General features: G+C 45.7%; 1 protein-coding gene across 11 annotated transcripts in view; it reads left to right on the top strand.

Annotated features, from left to right (window-relative positions):
• The window catches only part of LOC117808245 (partitioning defective 3 homolog B-like), a 140549-nt gene that overhangs the window by 23537 nt on the left and 93720 nt on the right, over positions 1-23292 (top strand). For all 11 annotated transcript variants that reach the window (XR_004630192.1, XM_034677874.1, XM_034677875.1 and 8 more), the window contains 7 exons: positions 2372-2549; positions 10678-10784; positions 16227-16327; positions 19467-19553; positions 19727-19852; positions 21164-21657; positions 23141-23280. Coding sequence is in view for 10 of the 11 variants with exons in the window: in XM_034677874.1 (XP_034533765.1) it covers positions 2372-2549; positions 10678-10784; positions 16227-16327; positions 19467-19553; positions 19727-19852; positions 21164-21657; positions 23141-23280 (1233 nt within the window). In the remaining variant the exon portion in view is untranslated. The remainder of the gene's footprint in view (positions 1-2371; positions 2550-10677; positions 10785-16226; positions 16328-19466; positions 19554-19726; positions 19853-21163; positions 21658-23140; positions 23281-23292) is intronic.

The raw sequence follows: 23292 nt of genomic DNA, 5'->3' as shown, positions 1-23292 counted from the left end.
GATATGTTGCAATACAATACGATACAAAACAGTAAGTTGCGACATAACATGATATAATATGTTCCAATAGGATAGGATACGTTATGATAAGTTGTATTATGATACAATACAATGCGAGACAGATACAGTACATTATGATAGGATAGGATGCCATTAGATGAAATACAATATGATATGCTACTTTAAGTTCTGCTACTTTAAGTTCTGCTACGTTAAGTTACATTACATTAAGTTACATTACATTAAGTTACATTACTTTAAGTTACATTACTTGAAATTTTGGCTACTTGCTATGTGCCCTACATTACGTTGTGCTACATTATCTTGTGCTACTTTACATTGCTCTGTTACGTTTTGCCACGTTGCATTGCATTACGTTAAGTTATGCTACATTGCATTGCGCTAAGTTACATTCAATAACTTCACCATAAGATGTGACATGATACACTACGATAGGATACATTAGATGTTACTTTACGATAAGATGTGTCGCAATTTCAGAGTATAAGATGTGATAAAATACAATATGTGTTAGGATAGGATACAACACAATAAGACGTTACGTTGCAATAAGATGCATTAGGAAGCCTAAATATTTCTGCACTTCTGTTTTACCACCTGTAGGCTTTTCTTTTTGTTGTTGTTAGTCGGGAGATTTTGGACTGGATTACAGTTCAGGGTCCTCTGATTAGTCATCACATTATCGGATAAAGTTCATGTAAAGGTTATGAGTTATAAAATATGCAATTTAAAGGAGTCAAAACATCAGGAATGAAATACATTTACTCAAAGGGGCCATCTCTCTTTCCTTCAGCGTGCTCCAAATGAAGCGACACATGATTCATTCTGTTGATACTTGTGTTTGATTGAGTGATGAGAGGAAGCAGCAGGGCGGCCTTCATCCGCATCACTCCCCTGCCTGTGTCAGCCGTAAAAAAATAAACTGCAGAAAAGCAAATCATCATCACCCACCCCCCTCCAACACATTAAAGAAGTTGTTGTTGTTCAAAACGAATAAATCGCTTTTGATGGCGGCTCACGACTGTGCCTTCGCACGCGCACGTCACGCCACGCTCCCAGACTTCCGCTTTGATTGATGCTGTCAGCGAGTTTGGAGAAAGAAAGTCGGAGGAAGATAAGGAGAGGAAGAGGAAGGCAGATAAAGAAGAGAGAAAGAGCTCGAGAAGCATCCATCAAGCGGCGCAATCTGATTGTTTTCTTGGCGTACTGTCATTTCTTTTCTTCTTCTCTCCCTCAATTCCTCATCTTTCCTTTCTCTCTCTCTCTCTAATGCTCGCACAGAAACAGTCAAGACGTCTTTGCATGGCGCCATCCAGGTGTCACGAGGATATTGAATCATGGGAGGTTGAGGTGAGAGGCGGCGTTGCGGCGTGATGGATGATACATATCTCACCGCCTCCTCTTTGCTTATTGTTTACACACACACACTCAAAGACTCCGCACTCCTTTTGTTGTTAATTGACGTTCTCCACTTGTCTGTTGTTTTATTCCCATCCCTTGTTCCACTGCGGTTATTGCTTTTCATTAAGTGGTCATTTCCTTCGTCTAATGAGAGCGTCACGCCGCCACGCGCCCATTTATCAAACCACGTAGCTGCGACGTCTTCGCCAACACACACACATTCCCCTTCGCTCTATCTGCCATCATGTCCCTGTCTCAATTAGGATTGTTTGTCGTCCCTCTGCCCTCCATCCCCTCTTCATTTGGTCGCCCCTGTCTCATTGTGGCAGCCGTGTCATTGTGTTTGACAGCTTCTCATTCTCCTGTCAGATCTCATTTGACTCCTAATTTCATACATGCACACCTCGCCTTGCCCTCTAACTCCTCTGAACCCTCGTCTGCAGAAGCTTCGGTTTAGACTTTTGGTTACAAAAGGCGAATTTTTGTGGCATCTGCTGTTTTTTCTTTCTGCACTGTAAGAGGTTTGAGAGTAGATGAGGTGTGAATCCAGCTCTGTTTGCTCATGTCTTACGCACACGTGTGCACACTTGGCAGAATGAAGCAGGTTAAACCCCCACTGCCTGCAAGATAAATCACATAAAAGCCTCTCTGTGATGGTGGCACAGTGGAGACGCCATTTAACCTGGTTGCTTGTTCTAAGACATCACCGTGTTTGGATTGTCGTATGAATCCTCAGAAAAGCTTCAGATCGGGTGCACATCATTTACCGTATTGACCTGAACATGAGGCACAATTTTCCTTGACATACATCTGAGCAGAAAGGAGGAGCTGGGGTGGAGGAGGATTGACCCGTCAGCTGATCGAGCAGCTGATGTTCTGTAGGCCGAGCTTGACTTCATGGCCATGTTTGGAGTGTGAAGTTTAACATCCTGTGTGTCTCTTCTTCTAGTTGGTGGCGATGTTCGATGAAGTCCAGCGCAGCAGGATGGACAGTCCCAGAGAGAGCATGTCCAACGGCTTCTCCAGCGCCACCGCCAGCCCCGAGCCCATCACCTACTATCCACACCTGGAGTACCTGGAGCCGGACAGAGGGGAGATCGAAGTCAACGAGGCCAGTCTCAAAGCAAGTACGTCACATCGTCTGCAGACTTTTTACAACTGATATAAAACGTTTGGTTTATCCAAGTGTGTAGATTCACCCTCGGTTGGACGTTAGAAGAACACAGGTGAGTTTTTGTGTGTTGTTTTCACTTCCTAAATCAAGAAAGTTTCAGATCCACTTCCCAAACGCAGTCCAAAGCCTCATCCAATGAAATCCCATCCCTTTTAAACCAGCTTACACAACTAGTCTTGAGTATAGCTCCTCTTGTTGATAAGAAAGATGGAGGTTTTAAATCATGTATCTGCAAAAATCTCACACACCATAAAGCATCGCCCAATCAACACTTTCTCAATCTCGGTGCATGTGAGAAAATGCTTTGTGGTGCAACAGCAGGAAGTGTGTGCGTGCGGAGGTGTGTGAGAAAAATCACAAAGTGCATTGGTGGAACAGCTGTAAGCTGAACTGGCTGTGTAAAGAGAGAGATTGTTGCCTGTAACGTGATGGCGTGTGAAAACAGATGCAGTGTTGACGCAGCGTTCTGGATGTTCTTCACTTAGTTTATGATAATTTTCACACGTCGCTCTGACTGAGACACACAAGCAGGACGCAGGATTTCTAATGTATGAGTGTGTTCTGGGGCTCAACTTTTACAGATTCGGTCGTCTATTTGCTCAAGTGAACGGCTCCAGATGGGTGACAGTGAATGCAACGTAATCCTTGCAACTTAAGACCAGACTCTAGTGACCATCCAATAGTATTAAGGCTTCTAAATGCCCTTCCCTAGTAGACTATCTTTGCCTATTGCAAGGTTGACTGAAAGCTTCAACTTGCAGCTCTTCTTCAGAAAATAACGGGTGACACATCTGAGGCTACGTCCTTGTTTGTTAAAGTCTATATGCGTCACTCTCCGCAAAGATAGTAAGGATGCAAGATGTCTCACTCCCAGGCAATTCAACCCCAGGAAAATCCCTTGTGCAACTGCCCTTAAAGAGTATGTTTCAGAAGCTACAGCCTGTCTAATAATCTTCACTGCAGTCCCAAAACTTTTTAATCCAACTCCAAATTTAGACCCACAAACTTTTGAAGATAGGAAGGAAACACAGGGACAACTAGAGACTCGTCCCTCTTTCACACATTACCAAGAGGAGGCCTATTAAGCAGTTTGATTTAACATCATGATGAACATGAGATTAATAAGAGTAGCGCTGCTTCCTCATTCTGTCTTCGTCATGTCTTTGTTCTTCGCACACTGACGAAAGCTTCCCTCTGCTTCATTAGGGTGATGGATATACCGACGCTTCAATCACGGTGTCGTCATTTTTCATCACGTTAGCTCACACTCAAGCTAAATCTGTCCCTTTGCTTGAGCATTTTGCATCACATATATGAAAATTAAACTTATACTGTAGTCTAACACAGCGTGTAGGAGACGGAGACGGCTCAGGTGAGACAGGTTCAGAAAGAGAGGGAGGACAGATGTGCGTGTGAAAACGGAGAGAAGTTTGATCTCATTATAGATGACAGCTTCCTCGATTTAGTTCAGGTTCAAAACATCACCAGAGTTACGTCACTTTTTGTCTCTCGGTGGATTAATTGATCGTTTTGGATAGCTCAAATAATTATCAACCTTAAAACGTGATGAGATAGCAGGAAAAGCGATTGAAGAGCCCTCCTCCCTCTCTCTCTCTTTTGTCTGTGCTCTTATAGTTTTTTCTCCACCAGTCTATTTTTCGCTCCTCTCTGATTCCTCCGCTCCCCTCGGTATCTAGCTGTTGCTCTTATCTTCCTTTTTTATCCATGAATGCAACAGCAGAAAAAAAAGAAGTGGAATGTGAGGCAGTGTTAGGAGTGTGGAGTCATACCATTACTGCTGAATAGATTTAATAAATGAGCCCCTGTCCTAAAAACAGTCCTGTTTTACAGAGTGTTGCAGTGAAAAATGGTGTTTTATCCTCTTTTTCTGCTTCACTCCTGCTGAGAAAGGCTTAAGGGGTTCGGGGGCTTGATTAAGGTCACATGCATGAGGATGATTTTTAATGTGAGACAAAACCGTGCATACTCCCTTACCCTCGAAGATCAGCTCTGCCTGTGGTCCAACTCTTCAAAATACGATGCTGTACTTACTCCTTTAGTGTCATTTCTGGATGCTGCTCTCAAGGTTATTATTTAAATCAGCTGTTAAAGTGAGGTTAAATAGTCGGGACACAAAACTCCATGCTCAAATGAGTTTTGAGAAACATCACGAGACGAGTCAGCCCTGAGCCTGAGGGGAGTTTCGTCCTGGGAGCTACTTGCTCTGTTTGTGTTCCAGCTATAAATACTTTCTGTAAATAATCTACAACTTCCTTTTCATCTGTGCATGTCGTTCTTTCCTCCGCTGGTCACTCAACCCCTCCCTCCATCTGCTGGCACACCCCTCCTCTTCACACACACATACACACACCTGCCCTTTGCCCACTCTGCCCTATGCTACTCTACTATTCAGCTTCAACCACCTGCCGTCCAGCTCCCCACCCGGCCCTCTAGAACCCTGACCCCTCCAGAAACCACCTCCCTCTCTCGTCTCCACATGGCTTCCAGCTCTAACTAGATTAGCACAGTAGCCTGTTAGCATGCCCTGTTTCCAACCAAGCGTGAACGCACTAATTCCAACCCCCCCCCTGTCCCACCCGCCTTGTCTTTACCCAAGTGGGACCTCCTCCTGCCCCCTTCCTCCCATACATCCTGCACCCCAGCCCTGTTGAACCCTGACTAACTCAGTTACGATGTGACCCTGTGACGCCCCTCTTATAGAGCCAGACTGATGCAAAGAGGACGCTTTTGTCAGTCGGACATGCACACACACACAGAATCCTACAAAAGAAGACAGTTAACCAACGCGAGTGTGTGTGTGTGTATGTGTGTGTAACAAGATCAGCTGTTACATCAGGCTGATTGTAATAACATCATTTCAAGGGAGTGTGACGAAGGGAGGGAGACAGCCGGACGAGACCAGATTTAAATATGTTCAAATATAAATATTCTCTTTATGTTCAACTGATTAAAATTCACGCATGCTCATGATTTTACCCTCCTAACTGGATTAACCCTTTTCCTACGCCATCAAAGCACAAACACAGATTTTAAACACACTTGTCTGAGTGCAGCACAACTGAAACTTTGTGAACGTGTCGTGCAACTTCAGATCACGCCGTATTAACAACAATTAAAGGCCGTACAGACATAGATTTACTCCTCAGAACATTAGAAAAATCCTATTTTTTAAGGGAGGAATTATCTGACTTAAAACCACATGAAATGCTCAGATTAATCTCTTAATTTAACCTGGTTATTCTCAATAATCTGGTTACGGTGAGCGTGTAATCGCAGTGAGTGCTGCTGGACGAACAGGAAGTGATTCAGTAATCAGTCAGGCGTCAAAGTGTTTGTGTGTCAGGTTTGGCTGCTTGTTTGAACAGGGTGATTGGACTTCACACTGCCCCAGTGGGATGATTAGACCTGCATTGATCTGCTGCTGCACACACACACACACACACACACATAACGCACACGCACCCACACACACTCCGAGGAAGAGAGTCCTTATCGCATCATCCCATGAGCAGCCTGAGCTATCGATTTGGAGAGAAACAAGACCACCCTGGCCTGTGGCAGGAAAACACAGAAATATAAACACAAACAGACGCCCGGTCACTGCTCATGATAAATATGTACACTCCACACACACACACACACACACACACACACACACGAACACACACACACACACACACACAGACACACACACTGAAAGCAAACACTCTCACTGCAGCCTGACACACATACATATGCAGTCAGACAGCAACATGACGCATCCGTGTTTTGATCCTGCCCTGCCGCTGAACTTACACTACAGCGTACACGGCTGCAAACAAGAGCAACTTCTTAAAATAAACCTGAATTGCATAAGCAGCCTAGTTAGACACAGAGAGCCACAGATGGAGAGTCTGAGGCAGATAAACACAGAGCTGGCAGAGTCCACAAAGCCTCTTCAGGTCTCTCCAATTACACAAATCTCAGAGGAAAGATAAGGGAGGAACAGAACTTGGGTGTGTTTCAGCGCGGTGCCTTTTTGTTTCTCCGGCCTTGAAGCGGTTGTCGGGATGAGTGTGGTGGGCGAGGGCGATTTAAAGTCGCAGGGTACCTTGTGGTTGTGGCTTAAACCTAAAGTACTTCCTCCTTTCTGTCCGCCCTTTTGGTGGCGTTAAGAAATCAGAGACAATAGGGGAATAAAAATACGGCTCGGATTGCTGAGGTGATGCAGGATGTTCTTCTCTCGTCCTGAACCAAGATATAAAAGCTCTCAGACAACAAAAAGATCACCATCCCTTTTTGTGGCTGTTAGCAGACCCTAATTTAGAACCAGAAGAAGTTGTTGACATCGCTCTCCTCGAAGCTACTGGACTCCATCTGCAAAAACAGCAACTGTATCTTTGCAAAATATAGTTTGAAGCTCTTCTGTGGATTACTATGCAAAATAGCTGAACTGCCTCTTTATCTGCATGCCTCTATACAAATATTGATCCATGCTAAAGCCCTTGTCCGCTCACTCAGTCACCTTTGATTAGTAATGGCTCTGAGACAGTCTTGTTTATGACCGTCCAAACATTGGCTGACCTGAGAGAGTCAAAACTGTCGATTTCATCAATACCTCCGACCCTCTCTGACGCCTCTTGACCCCTCACAGGTCAACCTAGTTCAAAGGTCAAAGCTAGTGACCCTGAGGTTCCTTCACACGGCCGGGCTGCGCCGTCGGGGCTGGGAGCGGTGGGAGGATTGATTGAGGCGGATTTGACCGGATGGATACATGGAGGAGGATTTATGGGGCTGACCGCCGGGTAATGGAGTCTGACTGTGGCCGTGGAGCGGCCTTGGTCACTTTACAAAGTGGCATCATTGACACAGAGGTGAAGTGTGTGTGGCGTCATAACTTCAGCTGATGGATTCTGGAAATGTGTTGTCCTCACACTTCATCACCGATCCTCTAACTCTGCTGGAAGGCCTCTGATCAGGTGTGTTTTTCAGCCCAGGTAGCCTTGTGCTTGTGCAGCTGCTTAATGCTGCTATTGTCCTTGCAGTTATATTTAATGTTGTGCAGTTCATCACCGTGTCAGATTCCCCCATGTGGCTGGGACTTCGTTAGTAATACCTGCACAGACCTGGCTTATAAGAAAACAAGGGTCAAGAAGTGCATCATGTGTTTCTAACTGCATTCGCTCCACATATTGTATGTGTGAGAATGGAAAGCAATTTATGAGTTACACTGCTTTCTGTACATGGACCTGCAAACTTTGAAACATTTGCATGTGTAGGTGTTAAAGTCAGAAGAAGTAGATGTTTTGATTTCTAAGTTTGATCAGATTGGGTTTCTGGAGCGTTGGGATCGCTGAAGGCCTGCAACCAAGTCCAAGTAACTTTCACCCACTACTGTGAGTGCATCTTGGTCTAACGTCTCTTGAAGCCTGAGTTTGTCTCTGAATCTCTACAATCAGAACACAGACTCCGTGGCGCCTCGTTCTGCATCCTGCACATCCTGCATGAGAACACGCTGTAGGTGAACGCACATGCATCCCGGCCATATGAAGTCTGAGTCCTCCTCTCCATCTTATGAGTTCAACTGCAGTCAAAGCTTGGGTCCAAGTCAAGTCATGAGTCCTTAAAATCCTGGACTCGGGACTGACATCTTAATGCACCTTGCAAACTAAGCTAGAGGAGGCATCGGCCAATAACTTGGCGTTTAGTTCCCCTCCAGCTCCAGACTCTTGTCCCACGTGGTGACATTTCAGTCCAAAGATGCATGCCACAACACGAGGACTAAGTTCTGCAAGGTCGTGTGGCCTAATCCAGAGTAGGTGTTGGATATTTTAAAGATTATTCGAAGGTGAAACAGTCTCGCAGCAATTTTCTAAAAGTTTTAGTCGTGTTTTACAAAAAACACATCCTATAAGTATGCTCCATTGATTTATACCCTGCAGATGTTTAAGTTTCTTGACTAAACATCGTGCTGAATTATCATTGCAGATTTCAAACTGTCCTCAGGCTGATTGTAGCAAAGCCTTGTCTTGTTCTTGTAAAAATCCTGCAGCATCTCATGATTTTTCGCCCCAGACAGGATGCAAACCATCTCTATCGACTGTAGCTGCGAGCTCCAGAGCGGCTCACACGCTGACCCTGTGTGGGCGGAGTGTGTGTTTCGATCTCACAGATGAGCATAAACTCACTTTTGTCCTCGGCATGAGCATGAATTTGTTTCTCGTGCTTAACTTTAAAATAATCTCTGACCCGACCGCTTGCACCCTCGACTTTTTGACTCCCCTCAGTCTGAACACACCTTAACAGAGATGCTCTGAAGCATATGCAGTGTTTGACCTATTTTAGATGCAGATGAGATAAATAGATAATCAGATGAAGCCATTGATACCTGTGAGTGCCGTGTGATGTTTTCATCTGACGCCTTTTGATGCCAGCGCTCAGAAGCTTCCTTTTTTTCCCCCGAAGATGTTCCTATGTTAAATCAAAGCACATGTCATTACCGCGAGTCACACGCTGTAGTTTCTGTCTCACACTTTGACTTGAGTGCTGCTTTTTTAAAATTAGATAAGACCTCACGTACTGTTGATTGTCCCCGTAAAGACAAATATCAAAAACTGAAAGTTAGAAGAACCAGAAGAAGTCTGGCGTCCTAATTAAACGAAACAACGTTTTGAAACTTTGGTGCTTTCAGTGCTGTTTAATTCCCCGAGTCATTACTGTCGTCTCAAAGGTGAGTCTGGTATTTTTAAACCTGGTGTTTCAGTACAACACGGGGTTGACAGACAGGTTTCAAAAGCTTCACAATCGCAGCAGAGGCTAAAACAAAATCTTTTTGGGTAAATGCGCCAACATAGACGACTTAGTGTGCTTTTCTTTCTGCCAATGACGCGCACAAACTGTCTCCACCTGTCTAATAACTATGGCTGAGTAAAGGATCGATCCATCAATGCATTGCAATGTATTTTCCTCCAATTCAGCTCCGACTTGCCGGATCAGAGACGCAGCTAGAATGCAACAGAGCGGATCCAGTCATCTACATCATATTTCAAATAATGAAAATGGTTCAAATCCAACATAAGTATTGCTTCAGGTTGTTAATATGGATGGAAACTGTTTGAAATGCAACATTATTTTAAAAAAATGAAGCCCAGGTTTTAAAGATGTCCTAAACATTATTGCTTTTCAAGATGAAAAAAGTTTGAAAAGGCCATTTTTCATCTGTTTCCAATCCCATCCACACACACACTTAAACACACACCGAGACCCCTGTGGCAGCTCTTTCCTCGCTACGTGCTCCCCTCCCCTGCTCTCTGTATTCTGGCCACGTTGGACCAGGACCCTGTCACTGACCCTCCAAAGAGAGATTGATTACAGGAAAGAAGAGAGTTTTGTTTGCCTTCCTCTTCTCTGTGTCTCCCCGATTTCAAGGTTTCTGCCTCCCTTTCTTGTCTCCCTGTCACTATCTCTCTGGGCTCTCTGTTTGTTTACCTCACCCTCTGCCTTATTCCTCTCTCCTGTCTTTATTTCCTCCTCTGTCAGGTTACATTTGAAAACACCCTGCTTTTGGTTTTACAGCCGCAGAAATAAAGAAGCAGGCCGCTCCCTTTGGGCTGGATATGAAAAACGCGGCAGCCCAAAGATCCAAATTAGATTCTTTTGAATTGTTTTGTTGTAGATTCAGACCGGCACACATTACCTCTCTCTCTCTCTCACTCTCTCTCCAGGCTTTTCAGGGTTTTAGAAATGTGTGTGTGTTTTGGGGAATGGAGGCAAAAGCTGGTCCTATAAAAATGTTCCGGTGCAGCAGTGTTGACTGTGCATGTGCATGTCAGTTTGAATATGTCACAGCCATCCAAAAAGCCTGTTACAGCCCACTTTATTGCATTCATACACTCCAAATTCAAACTTTAATTATTCTCAGTAGGTTTTAATTGTTTGTTTTGTTTCATTTTTTTGTTTTTATCGCCTCACAAACTCTATGTCTTTAATTTTTGTTACTTTATTTCGTCTGTAAGTGCCAACCTGATGCTCCCTTGTGTGCATGTAGAAATAAAAAACACTCTCCATCTTTCTCCATCCAGACACACCTCTGCTGGTGAGGAGCAGCAGTGACTCAGCCTTGGCCCCGCCCCTTAAGGTTAAAGCCGCGCCCCCAATTGGTGACATCAGAAATGGGTCTCCTGAACCGGTAAGCTCTATAGACATCATATTCCTGTCTTTCTTATTTAAAGAAAACGTTGATATCTTTGTTTTTTTGTTCCTGTGGAGAGGAAAGAAAAGGTACCTACACATTTCCCATTTACATCTTCATCCTTGTGTTCTCATGGACGATGAAGAAGTGAATATTCCTCCTCTCTTGTCGTCCGCCTGAGGCCGTACTTTACAAACATCGGCTGTGCAAGTGCTCTCCCTCTCTTTCAAACATGCCGCCATTAAGGAGGACGCTTTGTCTGCAGCCTTTTCTTGTCCCTGAGTGAGTTTCTGTGTGTGCCGGGTGCAGGCTGTGTTAGGTCACACTGTTATGTCAGTGCAAGGTTTATAGACAGGCAGGGGGAGTCCTGTTGTTGTCCCCGGCCGTGCACACAGCAGTGATTCAGCAGAACCCACAGCAGTGAGTAAACATCATGACAATGCTCGGCCTCATGACCTTCAAACAGCACGGAGGAACCCGAGTGAACCGGCTCATGTGGACGATTTTAAACATCCTCCTGCAGAACGAGTCTCCAGTCCTCAGTCCTCTCGTTGTTGCACTTCCCTTTATGAGCTGCTTCATTCACTAACTTGCACATTAACATAATATTTCCACACTCTTAATAATGGCTCTTAATCTGCCTTTGTAATGGGGTATTAATATGCATGTAAATGGTATCAGTGTGCAAATGCAAACTCGTGAATCAGGTTTCAGTAATTATGAAGTTCCTTTGCATGTGAACCTTTTGTTGAAGGATTACAGCTCCCATACCTGACGTAACTCACCACCCCTTGATCCACGTTAACGGATACCCGACCAGCTTGAAGAATGGATTCTGAGGGGAACAGGGGTTTTATTCTCCTTAAAATCAGGCTGAATATCAGCAGCGTCTGATCTTGAGTAACCCCCAAATTATTTTGGAGAGTGTAATAGTGTGTGTGTGTGTGTGGGTGTGTGTGTTTGTGTTATATACGTGTTTTCTCTGTAAGGCCAGAAGTCCGTCACAGCTCTTGGACATACTGAGTCTTGGGCCTGATGGACTTCCATAGATCAATACGCTATCACTTCATCCTCACTCATCCACTGTACCACTTCTCTGCAACCCCTTATCTCTACACACTAGCCACTAGCATACAAGTTACAAACACACACACTCACTCACACACACTTCTGTCCCCCTTTGTCTTGGAGGAGGTATTGAGCGCTAGATAAAGTGTAATTAAGGCCGATTCTGTGATAAATATGCGCCCTGCCCCTTTAATTGATTTTGCTGCCTGTTACGTTGAAGGCTGAGGTCTTTCTGTCTTTGATTCACGTAAAGTCCACACACACACGCACCCACACACACACACTCTTTGTCTCCCTCTCTCTATAAGAGGAGCAAATGAAACTGGCAAAAGGCTGAGTGATGCTAAACACGCACTCATGCTTCTCATTGATTCAGACTTCCTGCCATGTTCATCACTAATAAAGCAGACGTTTATTAGCAGTAACCAGCTAATTCTTCTCCATCAAACTCCCTCTTCCTCTTCCTCGTTTATGTTTCCCCATCCTCTCTGTCTGTCCTGCTTCCCTCGCTCTGCCTCCCACGTTTTTGGCTGATTTTCAACACCTCGAGGTGCACTGATGCAATACATGTTAACACAGCAGAAAGTCAGACTTTAATATGTTACAGTCTGTCTGCTGTTCCCTCAGCCGTGATGTAAAAAGCTGACACTGTAAAGGGGGAGTCCGACCATTTAAACCTGGCCCTGATTCTTTTTTTTTTAAACATGTTTTGGGGTCTAAAACATTTGGGGTTTGGAAATTGCTCAAGAAGAATGCTTCAGCTGCAGCTGGAAAACATGAATGCCTCTGAAACTAGGAATAGTTTTACTGCGCTAAAAACAGAATTCACCTCGGTCATTGAGGCTCATGTTACGGTTGTAGAAAGAAGCTATCTAAGGACCCATTCTTCATTCAGAATCCTAAATCAAATGTAATCAGTCTATGTTTAAGTTAAGAAACTTGTCTTTGTCTCACGACTGTACAAGCTGCAGAATTCTGCAGTTTTCTTTGTCTCGTCCTGCTGCTCATTTCTCATGCCTTCACCTGGATGCTGTGTGTATCTCTGTGTCCATCCCTCGAGGATTGGACCCTCATAGCATGTGTAAGTTTGTGTTCTCCAACAGAAGACAGTATGTGACCACAGCAGTCAGCTGATGTGATGGATATGAGGAGGGTCAGGGAGCACAGGCTAACACACCCACGTTGTGATCCTGGAGAGTACAAACATACGAACACTCCCACACACACACAACACGCTATTTTTCAACCACCTGACACGTAGCAGACAACTACAGCTTCAGAGAAAACACACAACCGAAGCACACACCTCATTACTCATCCATCTGACAAGAACCACACACACTCACATGGACACACTCACACACACACACCTCATCTCTCAAAGGTGTGCCCAGCCCTGTCACTCACACACACCTCCGTGAACAAACAGCACCAAAAACACACACACACACATAAAGACAAACAGGCATGGCGGTGTGCGGTATAACAATAACAGAGCAGACAAGCTGTTAGTTGTGCTTAGACGAGCTTCCAGACAGGTTTCACAAATTATTTGGAGCGGTTATCAAGGGACCACAAAGCCTGCCGCTTTCACATCTCTCAGAGAAGAGAACGTTATTCTGAACAAAATAACAACAAGATACAGCTTCTTCAGAAACTGCACATGAGAAACCCTCACAGCGTTCATGTTAGAGTTATTTAACTGTGTTCATCTTGGAGTCAGTGCTCGAGTTGACTCCTAACTGAATACAGAGTTAAGTTGTTGAGCAAAATTAGGTGAAGGGACACATTGGAGGAGTTAGACTCAGACACAAGCTCAGAAACGTGTTAAACATGTCATTTGAAGTGGGAGTGTAAAAAGAAGTCTGAAGTGCTGAAAGGAGTTATTGTCAGTCCAAGTGTGAGTTCAAGAAGTTGAAGTGTTGTCCAATGTGTTTGCACAGATGGAATAAAAGAGTTGGGATGAGCAGTCGTAGGGCTCAACACAGATTTCATTTAATAACAGCATTCTTAATAAAGCCACACGTGAAGATTTAACCAATCTCCTTCCATACGTGCATGCTTTTAAAAAACTCACCCCAAATATCGGATGTTGACTGATGGACACTGACTTGTGATCGGCGTCTGTTTTTGAATCGTCTCTCACCAACAGAACTGGAAAAGAAAAAATAGAATGTTCCAATGATGAAAGCCAAGGAATAAAATGGAACGGAATGGAATAGAAGGGAATAGAAACTTCAACCTGATCATAGCCTAAGAATGGAATGGAATGGAATTGAATAGAAGGGAATAGAACCTTCAGCCTGATCAAAGCCAAAGAACATGGAATGGAACAGAATGGAATGGAATGGAATACTTGAGACCGATCAAAGCCAAAGAAAGGAATGGAACAAAATAGAACAGAATGCTTCCGACTGATCACAGATTCATTCTGAACACCCAAAAGCAACACCAGGAACAACCTGATCACACACGTCACATCAAATCAATCTGCAGAAAGGAGAATATGATTGAACAGAATGGAACAGAATAGAGTAGAATAGAATTCTTCTGACTGATCAAAGCCAAAGAATGGAATAGAATAGAATAGAATGCTGAGTGTCTGCATTATCACATCCAACACACAATGAAAAAAGCACTTAGTAGAAAGAGAGACCTCAAGTATAACCAGCTTCATGTTCAACAGATATCTGCCTAGATGGGTTGAGAGATATGCCCTTCTGTTGCCATCTACATTCATGCTTGGAGGTTAGAGGACACGAGGGGCCATGTGGTGGGTTATGTAACTCATGAGTAGAGCATAAACATTGGAATTAGGGCGTGATGGGATGGTGATCTTAAAGCACAAATACCTTGTTTATTAGAAGCCCCAAACCACCTCATTTAGAGGGAAAGCACAATTTTTTTGGCAAAGCTGAAGGTGCCAGATCTAAACTGTTACATGTTGACTTAAATGAAGCTGTTGGACAAGATCTTAGGACCAAATTGGCAACAACTTAATTTAAAATCTGGAAAAAATAACTGTCTTGTGTTAACTAAGTATTGATTCAATCTCTGCAATGTCACCTCCTCCATGTGATCATTGTATGACTCCGTTCTAGACTACAGGGCAGAGAGTGGGAGGGATGCTTGTGGCTCTAATGCTCCTTCTTTGTGTGCTGAGATACGAGCAGTGAGCCGGAGCGAGCTGATTGGCTGAGCAGCAGCAGGGTGCCCGATGCACAGAGCTGCTGTTTTTCTGTCTGGATGCACGGGGAGTGTTCTCAATCAGGGATTAGATTCACACTGGGCATTATGACGTGATCCCTTAATTTTGAGGCATTAAAGAAAAAGGTTTGTGTGTCTTTGTGTGCTTTTCTCTCAGAGAGGGGGGGCTTTTTTCTGTGGTTGTGTGTATTTCACAGTAGATTTCTGTAAAACTGGATGTACAACAAGTGCAGATGTGCCGAGCGTGTTTACCTGCTCCCCCTGCGAGCCATGTGATGATGACGTGTGTGTGTACACTGGAGGAGGAGATGTGTGTGTTGGCTAATGGCGTTGTGGGAAGATGCAACAATAGAGCCTCTAGCTTCTCTTTTCTGCCCCCGCACACACACACACACACACACACACACACGCTCTATTGTGGGGTAATCTCACACTGCCCAGATAAGTGGGTCACTATTTGTACTGGCAGCATACATATGTGTGTGTGTGTGTGTGTGTTCATAAATAACCATTATTCCTTGTGTTTTTGCTCCGCAGCCTCGATGTGTGTAGGTAATATTTGCAGGGATTTTAAGCGCGGGTGTGTGCGCGTTATGAAGCGTATATTTACTCCGTGTGTGTGTGACAGAGGGTCCATCAGGGAGTTGGGGGGGTTACTAAGGAGTGGGCTGGTGGGCGGGAGCTTTTTATCCATTAGTACTGGTGACACAATGAAAGTGACAAGGCAGAAGGACCTAATTGCACCCTTCTTGTCGTTAGCGATTTGGGGCAATTTGGCTCTCCCGCTCCTCGAGTGTGTTTGAGTGTCTCGCAACATTTTGACGCTCTCCTCCATTTCTCTCTCCCTCTTCGTTTTCATCTGTTCCCCCTCGGGGATTGTTGATTTTGTCGACTTAAAAATAGAGAGGGGCAGGGATGGATGGAGGGAGGGGGAGGGAGAGGTTGAAGGATAGATATGTACACAGAGTGAAGGAGGGACAGCAGCGTCCGGCGGTTGCTCTCTCTCGTCGCTGTCCGTTAAGGTGATTGATTGCGGCGTTGGATTGTTTTGCTGGCCTCCTCTGATTCGCCGTCTCGCCTCAGTTTGTTTAGTTTTTGATACTTGTTACTTTCAGCGACATCATGTGACTGAATTTGTCTTGTTTGTGTCTCTTCTCTCTCCAGGAAGTCCACCATGTTTTGAAAGGAGCGTTGGAGCGACTTCGCACAGAAGAGCTGCCTGCTCATTTTCTGCCCCCTCACAAGATGACCCAAGTGAACTACAGGTGAGAGTGTGTGTGTGCAGGTGTGTGTGTGTGGGGGTGTCATACAACAGCTGAGAGCGGTGCAGTGATAGAGCATCGGATTAACACTGACAAACAGTCTTTGTTTGACACTCTGACTGGATTAAAGAGTCGCGAGTGTGCAGAGGTGAGTTATGATCTTGGTTTGGGGGTAAGTTCTTCCACCTCTGATGCACCTGTGAGTCCACACAAGGAGTAACGTTTACACTCATCTTCGTGAAGTTGCATGCTTAAAACAAGAGGACCAGATTGTTTGGCAGATCACACTCATGGCGTGGAGTAAGCATTGGATAAAACATTGATACATCGTCCCTCCTGCATCCCCTCACTTGCTCCATGACTCCTCATGTTGGGGTTGGCACTGACGTCATGAACCAGGAGTGTAAACAGAACTTAACTGGGCGAAGAAGACGACAGCTGCAAAAGAGAAGAAGAAGAAGTCAGCGAGATAATGTGGAAGCGGTGAAGAGGAAGAGTTTCCAGCTGCATGGAGAGTTTCACTGACTTGCAATGGATGGACTAAAGGAACCAAAGCATCTTACATAAGAACAAGAAGGGGGAGATGCATCCCTACGTGCAGCAAACTTATGGACATCACGGTGAATACGATTGTAGGTTATGCCCAGACCTCCAACCCTCAATCCCTGGCCTTCACTCGGCCTGTGACAGAAGTAAAAGATGGTTTAATCTTCACCTGAGTGATTCTCCGTTCAGAAAATCATTCCTATTAAAAATAACTCCCAGGGCTTTGGGAGAGACTCTGTCGGAGTGACAGATGGTGATTTTTCAGCGTTTTTACAGCGCGGTGGTGTCTCGGCGGCGCCGTGCTACAATAGTGGCTCTGTTCCCACAGATCCTTTGCCATGGTAACAGATGGTTGGCAGTGGAAGAAGCCTCGGTGAGCGAAAGCGAGGGCACATTCTCGGCCGTGAGTTTGTTCGGGCGCTCGGCCTCCGTCGATGTTCAGGAAGTCGACCAAGAGTGGGAGCTCCATCTGTCCTCGCTCCTCGCTGCTCTTTTCATGCATCCCTCCGTCCCTTACCTCTCTCTCTCTCGACCCCAGGGGAACGACTTTGTTTGTGTTTGTGTCAGTAGGACGCTAAAACGGGTGAGCGGAGCTATTCTGCATATAAGCGTGCAGCGCTAACAAGCTACGGCTGCCTCTGATGAGCTTGTTTGTGCAGCCGTTTGTTTTTATTGGAATGTAAATGGGATGGAGTCTGAGAACACCGTTCAGTATTAGCTCTAAACCTGTGTGTGCATCCTGATTGTTTACACCACTAAAGATAAACTCAGTAAGTGTGTGTATGTGTGTGTGTGTGTGAGCTGTGCACATGTGTAATTTAGATGTTACTGTGTCCCCTAATAGATGTAAATTTGATGCATGTGTGTATCTGTGAATTCAATTTAGAGGAATGTGACTGATGGAGTTTGTGAGCATGCAGTAGATGCAGCAATAAGAATGCAAATTGTTTGTGTGTGTGTGTGGGTGTGGGTGTGTGTGTGTGTGTACAGTACCCTGTGTGTGTGACCCTGGTGGAGGTTAACGAGAGCAGCGTGACAGTGACAGAGGAGTGTGTTATAATGATCCCAGCCAGTCCTTGGGCTCCTGATCGCAGAGCATAAACCTTGAACTCCTGCCACCGTTTGTTGTTGGAGTTGCTTTCTTTCCGCATTAAAAGCAATTCAGAGGAACCGTGCAGAAAACAACACCTGCATGTTTCTCGGCCTCCAGCTGAGATCGCTCTTTTGGGACCATTTTTCATCGCCTGCTTTCGTGCAACTTCAAAGGCTGAAGGAGAGAAGAGTGGAGAGCTCTGCAAAGAAGGTTTAAAACGAGATCTGAAAAATGGAAGAATGAGGAGAATTCTTTTAAAGACACATCTTTGGCTGAAGTGGATTTCTACTCAGCAACAACAAACCGACACATGAGCGTTAAATACACCTGCTCATGGGAAGATGGCTGTTGTTCTGTCTCAGGTAGAGGCTCCAGAAGTCAGCAGGGAGTTCAGAATGCTGTCTTTCTGGAGTTTTAGGACGCCTGCAAACAAAACAACTGTTGCTTCACGTCAAACAATGCAAGGCCTAAAATGCTGCAGGCAAAGACAGAATAGTATCATACATACTCAGCACATCGTCTGCATAAAAAGACATACGGCAAAAGATTTTGGGGTCCTCCTTCGGGCTCTTTGTACAGTATTCCTCTATATCCCAGCATGAAAAGCAGCCTCCTCTCCTTTTTTTTTTAAAGCACTATTGTTGTTGTTTATCTCCCGTTAAAAGCCACAGTTCAGGACTCTGCAGAGATTATTAGAGAACCTCATTCTGTTTCATCTTGATCAGCCCTCCTCTCTCTGTCTCTCTCTTTTATCTCCTGCTCTCGTCTTTTGTCCACCGGCTAGATTGGCTGTTTGAGTAGCAGGTAGATAAAAAAAACAGTGAAGTCGCCACCTGTATCCTCCTCACACACACACAGACACACACTTTCTCCAGAATACCTGTGAGCTAATTTGTTTATCTGTGCAGCCTGGAGGAAAATGCAAATAGATGTTGAAGAGCTTACACACAGGAGGACGAGGAGTGTGTGTTGTTGTGTTTCACTGTATTCCTGCGTAGGAAGCTTATCTACGAGTTACTCCACATTCACTTAAGCTAAACTACTCTGACACTGCCCACCAGAGAGGGCTGCACCTCATCCATGCTTTAATCTGCCTGTTATTTACATATATGTTCAAATGTGTGTTTACCTGCATCCTCCATCCAAGAGCATCATTCCCACATCACAGGGGAGGACCTAAGCATCACAGGAGTGCCCCTCCATGAAGATTGCATCATTGACTGTTATCAGTTTCAACTTCCTTGCACTGAAGGTCCAAGCTTTTGTAAACCTGACCTCCCCCCTAGTCTGGGTCACATTACAGAAAATCATCCGTTAAAGCATCTACAACCTGATGCATCCTCAATCTGCTTTTCAAACACTGAAAGAGACCACCTCCCTCCCTCAGACACAAATCCTCCTGCTGCAGTTGTTTTATAGCGCTTCTGTGATATTTACTCTGTCCGTCTTTGTGTTCTTTGTCCTTAAAGATGTCTTCAAGTGTATGTTTTACTCTTTTGACAGTACCATGACCAGGATCGTGGAGTTTCCAGGTGACTGGGGCCCTCTGGGTATCCACGTCGTCCCCTACTGCTCCTCTCTGAGTGGACGGTAAGCACACACACACACACGAATACACACCATACTTCCACCACATCTTCTGATAATGAATACTACATCCATAAGGAGAACCAGATGGCTGTGTTGAATCCAAGCATTGGCATGCAATAATGTATGTTTACCTCCTTGAATTCATGTTGACTCTCCTCTGTGTGTGTTTCAAGGACCCTGGGCCTCCACATTAAAGGCATCGAGGAAAACAGCCGTGCCAAGAAGGAGGGGCTCTTTAAGGAGGACGAGTGCATCGTTCAGATCAATGACACACCACTGCAGGACAAGACCTTTGTACAGTGAGTGTGGATACAAAACCTTCCAAGATATGATCAAAATAGGAGGTCAGAAGACGTCGTTTGAGTCAGACTTGTTTTCGTAACCGGTGCAGTCGCCCCCACCTGGCCATCTCAGAGAATGAACCAAGAGGCCACTTCCTCTCCTTCGTATCCACAGTCTGGGCTCTAAATAGTCACACTTCCACTTCAGAGCTATTAAACTGATTGATTCTTGTTCGTGAGCTTGACAGGATGCAATCAGCGCCACGATTTCAGCAGCGAGAAAAGAAAGAAACCACTGAAAAAAACAAGCAGTCCACTTATGATTGCAGAGTTGGATTTCTCTCTCCAACAAAGCCGGGCGCAGATTATAGCTTGACCTTAAACCAATCGATGCAAAGCTAGGAATAAACGTCTGGTTTTATGCACGGGGGATGTAATTAGACGCTAAAATAAGGCAGAGGAATAACATAATTCTGTGTGTGTGTGTGTGTGTGTGTCTCTCTTTTACCTGCCACAAGATACCTCACCTGCCGCTCCGTTTGTCTCCTTTATCAGCCCAAGACAAATCCTCCTCATTGTCTGCCTTCCCTATCTCACCATCACATCTTCAGAGGAGTGAAAGCGCCTCTTTCTTCCCTCTGTGTTCCTAATTTTCTTCTCCTCGTCCCCACGCTCGCTCTATTCCCTCAGTCCGTCCGCTCCGTGCCGAAGCTGAATGGGTCCATTTAACTGCATCCCACTGTGTCGTCTGTGTTGTGTGGATGGTACTCTATTAAAGCTTGCGATAGAGGCCTGCTGCAAGGTCTCTCCCACATCTGATAAGCGCCGCAGTGTCCCAAACCAGCTGGAGGAGCTCCATCCAAATTGAAATACAGCTCTGTTCAAGATGCACAAGATGTTCTCCTCCAGCGTTCTAAAATACTTTCTTGCAGGCTGGAAAACTGGCTCTGTTCGGTCTTGTGGTGCTCTTGGAAATGTGGTAAAAATATGATCACTTCAATTTCTTTTGGTTCCATTTTTTACTGGTTCAAAAGCTGCATCCAAAAACATGCAAGACCACATTTTAAGAGGGACTGGTGCACTATCAACTCGTGCAGGGGGCTGCCTGCTGAGCTGCAACTAACATCCACAGAATGAACGCCTCATCAGGGCTTTTAAATCTCTTGTGCAAAATACATCCACTCTGTTGGTTTAAATTGAATCCCTGTCTCCCAGTCAAGCCTTAACCGGAAGTTTTTCTTCCATATATCTTTATTTGAACGTTCCAGCTTCTCTAAAAAGCCACAATCTGAACTTCCTCGTGTCTCTGTTCTCCTTTTCTCTCTCCAGGTCTCAGGAAGTCTTCCGCCAGGCCATGGGCACCCCTGCCGTGCGTCTCGAAGTCCTGCCAGAGGCCAACAAACCTCGCTACGAGAAGAGCCTGATCGGTCAGCTCTTCGACGGCAAGGAGCCCGTCGCCAAAGTAAAAAGTCCGGTCTTAGTCCGAGCTCGAGCAGACACCCAACAGGAGCCCAGACAAGAACCCAGACTAGAACCAAGACAGGAACCAAGACAGGAACCAAAGCCGAACACCAGACTAGAAGTGAGGCAGCCTGAACCACGAGGGAGGACCCCTGAGCCACCTGCTGCACCGCCTGTGGTGATCCATCCCGGCCCCTTAGAGAGGGTCTCTCCTACACCTCCAGCCGGGGCTGGACGTTTCTCCCCGTCTCCAAACCCAGGCAACCAGAGTCCGCTGACCAGTAAGAGTCCTGTCCCGCCCAGCCTGGCCAACCTTACCAACAAGAAGGGAGGGAAGAGGCTCAAGATCGACCTGAAGAAAGGTAAACATGCAGCCTTGGAGAGCCTTTCTTTTACTGCTGCATTCTGGGATTTGTCGGATTAACTGTTCCTTATTATAGTTATTTCTTCCCCTCTTCTTATAACAAGCAAGCTCAGACATATATTTCTCTGCTGGTGTTATAAAGAAATAGTTCCTTATAGAGCTCGTCTCCCCTGAAAGAACACAAGTCAATATTGAAAGTAAGTCCCCTCAGTGCAGATATTTCCCTTCCTTCAGGATAACCTCACACACACCATCTGGCTGTTTTTATTTCAGGTTTGAACCCAGCCTGAATCAGCGCGGCTCCCCGCCCGCCTTATCTCTTATCCCTCTCAAACACATCCGTGCCGGAGCTGCTGATGTGTCGATAATGCTGCTCCAGCTTCTCAGCACTGTGAATAGTCTGTTCCAGCTACCTGTGCTGTTCCGGGGCGTTGAAAAGGGGGGGTTGCTGTGATTGGGGCTGCACACACACGCCCACACACACTCGCTACAGGTGCCCAAAGAAAGAGAGGGAGGAGCCCCGTGGATGAAAATGGGCTCAGAGCGTTTCTCTCTGCCTTTCTTCTCCCAGCACTTCTTCTCCTTCTCCCTCCATCTTTCTGTTGTTTGATTTTGTTCCCCCTGTCTGCCTCTATCCCTTTCACTCTATGCAAGATCAGAGCGGGGGATATTATGGGGTTTCTAACACCCTCTCCCTTGGCAACAGGCTCTTTCTCTCCGTGATTGACAGGCGCTGAGGTTTTAGGTGCGCTAATGTAGGGCAGGCAGAGGCTTAGCTCGGAGACCAGATAGCATCGCTCACCGCCTTTAGTATGCCACGCCGGCTTTGCTCTCCCTGCACACACACACACACACACACACACACACACACACACACACACACACACAGACACACAAACACACACACACACACACCGAACACAGAGCGTGGCACATTTCACTCATGGCTTGGGGCTTGTGAGGCCGTGAAAAAGGGAGAGGGTGGAGGCTGTGGGGCTGATGGCTCATGCATGTGTGTGTGTGTGGCCCAAGATACATACACACACACACACACACTTGTAAGTGTATACACACAGATAAAAACCAGGCTCACACCCACAAGGAAAATCTTTGTGGAAATCACGTTGTGTCCCGAGGGAGGGGAGCCAGAGAAGGGAATAATATCTCTCAGGTTCCTCTCCCTCCATTCGCCCCCCACCTTCCTTCCATCTTCTCCCTCTGCCTCCCTTCATCAGGCACCGTTCGGCCTGCTCACACGTGAAATTAAAGGCAGAGTCTGTCTAATCCGGCTCGGAGAGAAGCCTTCTCCCAGCGGCTCAGAGGATGAGCCAGGCAGCAGACCCCCCCAGAGGAAAACAGGCACTTAAACAGAAGTTAATGTGGTGGAAGAAGCTAAAACCAGAGACCAGGATCAGCAGGACAGGAGAGGGGAAAACTTTGAGACGAGGGGAATAATGTGTTGAAATGTGTTTGTCCTGCAGGCACAGAGGGTCTTGGCTTCACTGTGGTGACCCGGGACTCGTCCGTCCACGGCCCAGGGCCAATCCTGGTGAAGAACATCCTGCAGCGTGGTGCAGCAATCAAAGATGGACGCCTGCTGCCTGGAGACCGCATCCTGGAGGTGAGACTACTC

Source organism: Notolabrus celidotus, chromosome 24 (assembly GCF_009762535.1).
Source record: "Notolabrus celidotus isolate fNotCel1 chromosome 24, fNotCel1.pri, whole genome shotgun sequence".
NCBI lineage: Eukaryota > Metazoa > Chordata > Actinopteri > Labriformes > Labridae > Notolabrus > Notolabrus celidotus.
This window is presented reverse-complemented; position numbering and strand designations above follow the sequence as displayed.